This window comes from Liolophura sinensis, chromosome 11, assembly GCF_032854445.1.
Source record: "Liolophura sinensis isolate JHLJ2023 chromosome 11, CUHK_Ljap_v2, whole genome shotgun sequence".
Taxonomy (NCBI): Eukaryota; Metazoa; Mollusca; class Polyplacophora; order Chitonida; family Chitonidae; genus Liolophura; species Liolophura sinensis.
In genome coordinates this window covers 4,945,340-4,955,475 of record NC_088305.1, presented here as the reverse complement: position 1 = coordinate 4,955,475, position 10,136 = coordinate 4,945,340, and the positions used below count along the sequence as shown (strand labels likewise).

General features: G+C 38.6%; 1 protein-coding gene across 2 annotated transcripts in view; it reads left to right on the top strand.

Annotated features, from left to right (window-relative positions):
* Nucleotides 1-10,136, top strand: part of LOC135477519 (polypeptide N-acetylgalactosaminyltransferase 5-like) — a 94,332-nt gene that overhangs the window by 72,811 nt on the left and 11,385 nt on the right. The window contains exons 5-7 of one of the 2 annotated variants that reach the window (XM_064757654.1): nt 2,013-2,179; nt 2,746-2,910; nt 9,362-9,575. In XM_064757654.1, coding sequence (XP_064613724.1) covers nt 2,013-2,179; nt 2,746-2,910; nt 9,362-9,575 — 546 coding nt within the window. Of the gene's footprint in view, nt 1-2,012; nt 2,180-2,745; nt 2,911-4,211; nt 4,426-9,361; nt 9,576-10,136 lie in introns of both variants that reach the window. The other variant, XM_064757653.1, reaches the window with a different exon arrangement.

The window sequence follows — 10,136 nt, the reverse complement described above, 5'->3', positions numbered from 1 at the left end:
AACAAAAATATTGCACGTGGCTGTATGGCTGCATCATATGAAATGATAATTGGTTGTTCAAATAACAAATTCCTTTAGTTGTCTGGTTGCACTTGTTTGCATTTGAAACAATATATGACACTGCTTCCAGATAGCATTCAGGTATACTCCTTTATTCTTAAAAAAATTATTTGTTGGATGGTTCCGTTACCCAGTTGTTGTTTTATTTTCTTGGTTGATGATAAAGCTCTGTGGTCTTACTACTGTCCTCTAATGGTCTATGTGAACTTTAGAAGAGGGTCCTATTTTTGGAGGGTTATAAAACAGGCCTAACTGAGGTAAACTGACAAGAGGCCATATTTCACCTGTTACGTGTAACCTTTTGTCAGCTGCTCTTGTTTTCTGTCTATGCTGTATGTCTAAAAACCATACATTGAATGAAGGCCTCATGTAGACATACATACATGCTCATACTCTGACTCTGTCAAGTTTGTCCACATCATATATTGTGTGACACCGGCCCCGATAGCATAGTTGGTAGATCGTCCGGTTTGAGAGTAGTAAACCCAGGGTCAATCCTGGATCGAGTCACACCTAAGGCTTTAAAAGAGGAAGCTGTAATTTCCTCACTTGGCATTCAGCATGAAGGGGATCGTGCAATGACTGGTTGACCCATGTCAGTATAATGGCTCGAGCAGGGCAGCTTACTTGCCTTGGGTAAGGCGTTTCAGTGAAGCAGCACTAGATAAAAGAGTGGTGGAATCTGCCCTGCAACAAGGAGGCATATTACATGCACTCTAAGGATTCCTTTGTCATCATATGACTGAGTAATTGTTAAGTACGAGGTTAAAAATCCCAAGCACTCACTTATGTATTATGTGGTACCTGGAATATGCTCATTATTATGAAGTGGATTGAAAGAAATGAGTTTCAGTCTCCAGCTGGCATATGGCCAAGTTTTTGTCTGCAAAACAGTGTCTGGCAAAAAAACCATGCTTGCATGCTGCTGTCATGAAACTGACAAAACTTTTTTACAGTGTTGTGTCTTTGTATTATTCATGTATTTTTGATTCTCTTTTTTAAAACAATTTTGAAGCTAAAAAAAATTAGCTTGTGAAAACTTGTTCATATAAAATTCTTTTTCATGCACAAAGGCCGACAATTTTTTACAGATAGTTTGCATATTGTATGAATGTAAAGTTGTATTTACTGTAGAGTCACGGTTGTAATTTTTGAGGTTTGCAAGTTGAAGTACTTATTTACATGTGGTGGTTGTACAGTTTGTGTTAGTTTGTAAATGTCCATTCAAGTTTATTTGTATCCTTCCATTTAGCAGACCTGAAATGTCTGAATTTTTGAGAGAGTTTGTGACTTTCAGTTGATAAATGGCTCATTTTCTGCATGCAGACATTGATATGAACTTTTGATATATTGCTAGGAATTTACCCTAAATGACCCAAAATTTCACCCTCTAAACTGCATTTTTAGAGGCAAATATGTGTCACAGAATGTTACTTTTGGTGTTGAAACTTAAAATTTTCCAGTTGAATATCATCCCATGTTCCAAGAAAACCTCAGAACACCTTTCCAAAATCAGTAGAACTTTCGGAATCAGGAAATATGCACAAGTTGGTCATTGACGAAATTTATGGTCATTTAAGGTGATTCTAAACATGATCAATGTGGAGTGTTTTTGACAGTAAATTTGCAATGAGCACTACCCTATTTCCTTCGACCTTTTCGCATATGAAAGAGCAACTTTCAGCGAAGCTTATACCTATTTGTTATTTGATTTTTGAGACATAACGGCATTGGTTGGATTGGCCAGTATTGGAGCTTCACAAAAAGTAAATCATCAGTCTTCACAGAATATTGCCTTCAGAATATATTTGAATAAACACATTGCAATCATACGAAAAGGCTGAAGAATTACAGTATATGTATATGAACTTTTGGACCTTTTTTTTTTGAAAATCTTCAATACAATGTGTAGAAACCTTTGATGTGACATACATGTCCGTTTTTTCCCATAGATGTAAAGACGTGAAGTACAGTGACAATTTACCCGATACCAGCGTAATCGTGTGTTTCCACAACGAGGCCTTTACAGTGCTGCTGAGGACAGTGCACAGTATTATTGACCGCTCTCCGCCACACCTTTTGAAGGAGATCATCTTAGTCGATGACTTCTCAGACATGGGTGAGTTTGTACACATGTCCCGTAATCCTGTTACTAATACAAAGCTGAAATAACAGTATTAGCATATTGGATAAAAGCTCAGACTTTGGTACTGTATTTTCTGAGCTGAGCTTTAACATTGATGATGTTGGGATAGGCTACGTATCGCTTGAATTATTGTCTGTACTATGGAGTGTCTTGCCAGAAAGACTGGTAAAAGCCTTAAAGGTACGATGTTAAAGGCGAAGTAAAAGCTCAGGAAAACTCTAATGCAATTTAATTTTTTTGTCAAATGACCAAACTGACCTCAGTCTTTATGGCACATGGAATTAATAAATAAGGCTGTCTTTTAAACATGCATTGTTGGGTGTCTCCTAACCCTGTCAGATAAACTGGAGAATATTGATGTGACTACTAAATAAGATTGGGATTTTGAAAAAATTAACATTAAAGAGAAAAATTTAATGTTATGTCCAACGAATGTACAATGTATTTTGAATAGTTGCCTAAGTAAATTTACATCCAGTCTTATTAAGCAGGAAATACGACTTGATACGTGATACATGTTGATGGTTTTTATTTTCTAGAACACCTGCAGAAGCCACTGGAGGACTACATAGCCAAGTTGGGCAAGGTAAAGGTCGTGCGGACCAAGCAGAGAGAGGGCTTAATTAGGGCACGTCTCCTGGGGTACTCCGTGGCCACAGGGCAGGTGCTTACTTACCTGGATTCTCACTGTGAATGTGCTGAAGGTATGTCCGAGCAATTAATAAGTTACCTAGAATAAAGAAAAGTCCTTTCTTCCTTCTATAAGGGGCCTTGTATTAAGTTTTAATTACGCTTAAAATGTCTATCTTTAAAAGGAGATCAGAGTTTAATGTAGAGGTAAATTGCATATACACTTCGACAGTTACAGTTGGTAGGTGCTTTCATGACTAGCCCAGCGCACCAATGTGATCACTGTGAGTTCAAGTCCAGCTCATGATGGCTTCCCCTCTGATGATACATGGGAAGATCTGCCAGCAACCTGCGGATGATCGTGGCTCTGCTCAGTTTACTTCCACCACGTAGCTGGCTGATGTTGTATGGATAAAATATTTTCGAACAAACACCATTGACATAAACAAATAACTTTGAATTACAGTGGCATAAATGATGAGTGAAAGAAGTTGAGTTAAAGGTGAGGGAAATAATGCTGTGCCCACATGGTGTGGATAAATAATCTGTATATACTTATAACATTGTATCAGAGTTTAAAGCATAGCTAGTTGTCGTTAAAACAATTTGTTCTGCGCCTACTTCTTAGTCAGCTTATTGTAGTAAGTGTTAAATTCTGCGTATGTGTGTGGAAGATGTGTTAATCACCATTTAGTCGGGAATTCTTTCCTATCAAATTTAACATTAATTAATTAGTGCAAAAAATCTCTGGGTTGACTAGGACTTCCTGCTTTATTGACAAATGAGTTTCTGTATATATGACAGCCTAAAATATTAAATTCATGTTTTGTGTGTGTTTATCTTAATTATTATGCTGCTTACTCATGAACATGCTTATTAATGTTGGGGGGGGGGGGGGGGGAGGGAGAGGAGGGGCTTGGATGGCCCACAATGTTAAAGCAATGAACAATGAGGTTACATGATCAAATCCAGCTTGTGCTGTTTCATCTGGAGCTCTAAGTAAAAATGTTTTGTCAGGCATCGGGCTGTGGCTTACTGCGGACACCTCTCTCATTGTTTATAGAGTATGAATGACAGTAAGAGGTTGGTGGGCCTCATGCTAATGTTTGTCACTTTATTCCAGGTACCCCTGTTTCCTCCACCTGCAATGCTCACCACCTTCGTATACATGTATATTTAAGTGAAAGATTCTTGAGTTGATGCTCACATCCTAAAATCCAGATCAATCTAATAAATGTATAAATAAGTATTTATGAATCTTTAGAATTCCTCAAGCCATATGTGAAGACAGTACAGATTCTCTCCAGAAACAGCATGATGTTAAGAATTATGCAAATTTTCCTGTGAAACTTCATGCTGAGTGGTTGATTTTTAGGCTGGCTAGAGCCACTGCTCGACCGGATTGGTCGGAACAAGTCAAATGTGGTGTGTCCAGTGATTGATGTGATCGAGGACGACACGTTTAAGTTCCAGTATGGAAGTGCACGCAGCACCAGTGTCGGAGGCTTCGACTGGAACCTTCAGTTTAACTGGCATGCCATTCCCGAGTACGAGCGGAGTCGCAGAGGCCTTGATATCTTACCTGTCAGGTAGAGCTATCACACTGGAGATGTGTACAAATCATAGCCAGCTTTCTTTGTCTCTTACAAATACATGTGACGACAAAAAAAATGAAGCATGTGTGTGCATGTCTCGTGTTCAAAACAGAACTAGCACACCAAGGGACCAAGACATTTTCACCCATCTAAATCATCACATGTACAATTTTCATTGACATATCCATGCAGGCACAAGGCCTTCAGCTTTCCTGGTGTTGTAGTTGTTACTTTTGGGGCTCTGTTTAAAACAGCAGGCATGCACTAGTCATATGACAGTTGCAGGGGGAATAATCTGTCTCAGACTGGTGGTGAGGTGGGTGGTGTTCTTGGAACACCAGTGGCAGTTACAAGTTGATGAGGATATGGTCATTCAGTGGCATTTAAAAGCTGATGTGGGTGGCATTTAAATGTCCATTGACATTTAAAAGCTGATGTGGGTGGTGCCTTTCTGTGGCATCTTTCAGTGGCGTTTAAAATTTGAGGTAGGTGGCATCTTTCAGTGGCGTTTAAAAGTTGATGTGGGTCGCATTTAAATGTCCATTGACATTTAAAAGCTGATGTGGGTGGCGCCTTTCTGTGGCATCTTTCAGTGGCGTTTAAAATTTGAGGTAGGTGGCATCTTTCAGTGGCGTTTAAAAGTTGATGTGGGTCGCATTTAAATGTCCATTGACATTTAAAAGCTGATGTGGGTGGCGCCTTTCTGTGGCATCTTTCTGTGGCGTTTAAAATTTGAGGTAGATGGCATCTTTCAGTGGCGTTTAAAAGCTGATGTGGGTTGCATTTAAATGTCCATTGACATTTAAAAGCTGATGTGGGTGGCGCCTTTCTGTGACATCTTTCTGTGGCGTTCAAAAGTTGAGGTAGGCGGCATCTTTCAGTGGCGTTTAAAAGTTGAGGTAGGTGACATCTTTCAATGGCATTTAAAAGTTGAGGTAGGTGGCATCTTTCAATGGCATTTAAAAGTTGAGGTTGACAGCATAATGAAGTTATATATGTCCTTCAATGGGGATTTAAAAGTAGATGTGGGTGGCTTCTTTCAGCAGCATTTTAAGGTTGAGGTGTGTGGCATCTTTTAGTGGCATTTAGAAGTTAAGGTTGATAGTACATTGAAGTTATGTGTCTTTCAGTGGCATTTAAAAGTTGATGTGTGTGGCATCATTTAGTGGCATTTAAAAGTTAAGGTTGATAGCACATTGAAGTTATATTTGCAACAACTTCAGCTTACCCCAGAAGCTGTGTTTGGGTAAAGCAAAAGCATGATGGATGGTGTTGGCGTCTGGATACAGGTACTTTGCTTGCAGAATAAATAAAAATTGTTATCCATATGACCTTGTTAAATGGCTCCTAATTATTGCATTTGATGGGAAACATCGAGTGGAGATTCATATTGGGGTTTATCATGGGTGGAAAGTTACTCATACATCTAATGAATTAGGGTGGTTGAACCACCCTAATTAAGAACCTTATTTGTGTTGTTATTAATCGTTATTATTGTCTGGCTAAACTGTCCATCTGTGGTCAGGCAGGTCTGAATTAGCCCAAACTTATCATGGGACCTCAGTGCCAGAATGCTGGTGGTGGTGTGGATGGTAGTCAAAGGTTGTAAATAATTTGCCTTTATCATGGTGATATGAAGTTGAGCAGGAAGCGCTCAGACTTTATTCAATGTGGAGTTGACAAAGGAACAAAGCAGTTTTGGTGCATCATTGTGAATGTACTGTGTATAATATCTTAGATTAATGGTCCAGTACTTTTTTAATGATATTTATACAGTAGTGTGTAGACATAATGGAGAATGATAGCATTTGTAGCATTAGTTGTCTGTTCAGACAAGTTGTATCATTCCTGATGCCAGTCGTTGCTCATTACGTTAGGACTGCGTGCAACGGCTTCACATTACAGGGACGGATTTCTGAATTCTCACTATGTCTTCAGATTTTTCCTCTACATTTGAGGCTTTTAATTGCTTCATTGAAAATATAAAGATATATAGGCATCAGTTTTGAGTCAGGTTGAGGAGATAGAGGGTGTAGGGTGATACCACAGAGGGTCAGTAGTTCTAGATGAGACAAGGTCCAGCATTCAGCAGTCTACTGTAATTCACCTGAAGTTAGCACTTCTCAACTGACATATTTTCTTTGACCCTGAATTATCCACCGTATAGGACCACCTTATTATAAAGAGGTTTTTTTTTTCTTCTTCTAAACTTTGATGAAGTGCTTATCAGAAGAGCTTAAGTGATGGCATCTAGAGTAGCATTTTAAGGCCTTTATGTGCCTGTGAAAGTGCACAAATTGTTAAATAGAAATTTAATATTTAATTTTAAATTAAATTTTGCTACATGTACGAAACTTTTGGTGAAATACAGTACATTGAAGAAATAAGGATCCATTGTAGCTCAAGATGCAAGTGTTAGTTTTACATTTTCATATTAGCCAGAACTTTGAATATAATCTCTAGATATATGCATGATCTTTGTGTTTTTCATTTGTGTGCATCTCACATGGTAACCGGTTGAAATATATCTGCATTTGAAGTATTGAACTTTGGACGGAGTGAGAGAGAAACACACATGTAGATAGTAAGTTGTTAGATTTTGGATTGTATATGTCTTAATACAAGTTAGGGTAACACAAAGATGTCTGTGTGTATAACATGTATAAGGCAGTTTGAATCCATATATGTATATACACGTAACTATATTATAACGTGTCTGATTTGATTTATGTGGATTCAGTTTGAATTATAAGCATTAAATTTCTAGGGAATCTTTATGGGATCTTGCAAATTCCTTATCGTCAAAATCACCAACGCTTTGTACATGTGTCAGGATTTTATGAACATAACTGTTGAAAGTTAGCTGTTACAAAATCCCATTGGTACATGTAGAAAACTGCGTGTGTAGAGATCAGGTTGCTGATCCTAGAAAGGTAAAATATGTGTTGACACAGAATGGCCTCTTGTGACATGTCTCTGAAAGGCGTATTTATCTCGATTGAGCAAGGACTCTCCCGTCCCTTTCGTCTTGGCTTTGGAAGGATTTCTGTGGAAGCTTGAATGCTCACCTCTAAGTTTTGCTCCAGCCTACATGTAGCTGCATGGGTTGTTCATCAATCTCTTTATTCCACAAAGACAAATATCCTTTTCTTCGTCAGTTTTGACCTCAAAATGCGTGCCTAAATCTCGACTTTCTCTAAACCAGCGTAAAACCCGTGGATCATTATGAAATATTCAGCCACACCGGATATTTTCCCCGGTGCTAATTGACTGCAGTCTGATTGATGGCTCACTTAGATGTGAAGTTTCTCAGAGGTATAATACAGTAGACTAACTTTCTAATTTTGTCTTCCTAATTACATTTAACTTTCTAGCATCTTTAACGTTCTTGTCCTTAGTCTACTTGCACGTCTCGTGTTGTTTTTGTAGAGTAGGTATGTTTGTAAAACATATTTGTCATAATTTTGATATACTGTGCATACGTCTTTTGTTAATCTGATCATGCTCAAAATATTGTAGGTTTGTAGTTGAAACCACCTCTGCTCCGACTACAGATACAGTTGTAAATTTTAATAGTCCGCTAAATTGGATTAATCAAATTCAAAAAGATACATGTAGGAGCTGGAAAAGTTGTCTCCCTTGTTTTGTTTTCTCTGAAGAGTTTCTCCTCTTGGACCTATCCTTTTGTTGATGGGAAAAATTTGTTTCTGCTTGAGACCTGTTTGAATGTTGAAGGTGTTTACAAAGAAAAAACCTACTACAGTATACCTCAATGATGAACTGAAAACTGATTATAGGTTATTCTAGGGTGCACCAATGATAACAGTAAAGAGAGCATCAAATTGTCAATAGGCCAAAACAGATGCATTTAATCTGCGTACATACATGAAGATAACAGCATAAATGTGTCAGACTACAAAGTGGTTCCATGCAGACAAAAAATGCAATCATAAATTGCCTATAATGTATATCGAAAGCTAGAAGATCAAAATGATACATGTATCACGAAGCAGGTATCATGAAGAGTCGTTTTAGTTTTGGAAAATGATGAATATGTCACCAAATGAAGATAATGTGTCATACCATCTGTTTCAGAAATTCCAGACGGTTTGTTCAATGAAAAATTTATATTGAAGGATAAAACTGAAAACACACTGTGACAGTAGTCCTGGAGAACCAGTTTCTTACATGTATTAAAATGTATTTGACATCTGTACGTGTTCTAATGTAGAAAACTGACCCTAACTGAGCATAAATTTCGTCCATGACTAACTTGCCCATTTTTCCTGATTCTGAGAGTTCTGTTGTTTTTGGAAAGGTGTTTTAAGGTTTGTTCAGAACATGGGATGATATTCTACTAGAAAATTGTAAGTTTCAGCACCAAAAGTAATATTTTGTGACATTTATTTGCCTCCAAAAATGCACCTTTGTGAGCAAAAGTTTAGGTCATTTAGGGCAGCTGGTTTTTTTGTGGTGATGATGAAGTGTATATTAACCTCAGGGTGTATGTGAAGATGCGGTGTACGTACTATATACCAGAGTAACACGTTAGTAAGTGACCATCATGACAAGTGTGTTCTGGCGGGATGACCTTATCTGTGTGTGTGTGTGAGCATGTGATTTGCTAACTGATTTACATGTATGCTTTCTGAGTGTCTTTACCACAAGGTGGTTTGAGCATGTGATATTGGCACACTGACTGAAGTTTGCTGAATGTCTTTACCACAGACTGGTAAAATGTGAGCATGGGTTTTGGTTGTTGACTTAGCATTTGCCCAATGTCTTTACCTCAGGTTTTTATGATCATGTGAGCTGCATGTGTTTTTCTGTTTTATTTAGCTTTTGCCGAATGTCTTTGCCTGCAGGTTAGTATAATGTGAGCATGTGATTTGCTTGTTGATTTAGCCATTGCTGAATGTCTTTGCCGCAGGTTGGTTGGAGCCTCTCTTGCACCGTATTGGTGAGAATAAAACCCATGTGGTGTGTCCAGTCATCGACCAGATTAGCGCAGAAAACTTCTACTTCCAATCTTTCTCAGCGTCGATGGTGCATGTTGGCCGTTTTGACTGGAACCTACAGTTTAACTGGATGCCCATTCCTGATTACACCAAGGCTAAACGGACAAATCCAATCTCCCCTGTGGAGTATGTGTATATCTAGCACAGTTCTCTCCCCTGATCCCCCCCTCCTTTTATTTGGTTGCTTAACCCTGGAGCTGGCGATAACAATTCTGCATAGTTTGCTGCACTTTTGAGCAACTTTCCACTAAATAGAAGAAACCTAGAACCACAACTGTGAACAAGTTTTATTTGAATAGAGTTTTAATAGTTATCCTGCAATACAAATTCGCGAACGTCTGTCCCACTGTTTTTCTGAAAAGCCATCTCTGGATCACTGAGTTTGCCCCTTGATCGCTGAGGAGTTTATCCCTTGTTCACGAATGTTACCCCTTAATCACGGAAGTGAGGCTCGTGATCAGTGAGGTTCCTGATCACTGAGGTTCCTCTTGATCAATGATATTGTTTATAGATTACTGAGGTTATCCCTTGATCACTGAGGTTATCCCTTGATCACTGAGATTGCACCTTGAACAGTGAGGTGTACCCCTTGATCACTGGTGTTTCATGTTTGCGCCGAGTTTGTCCCAGGCTCAGATGGCCTGTGATACAATGAACTGTACGCGTCATGTATGATGGGCATATTCT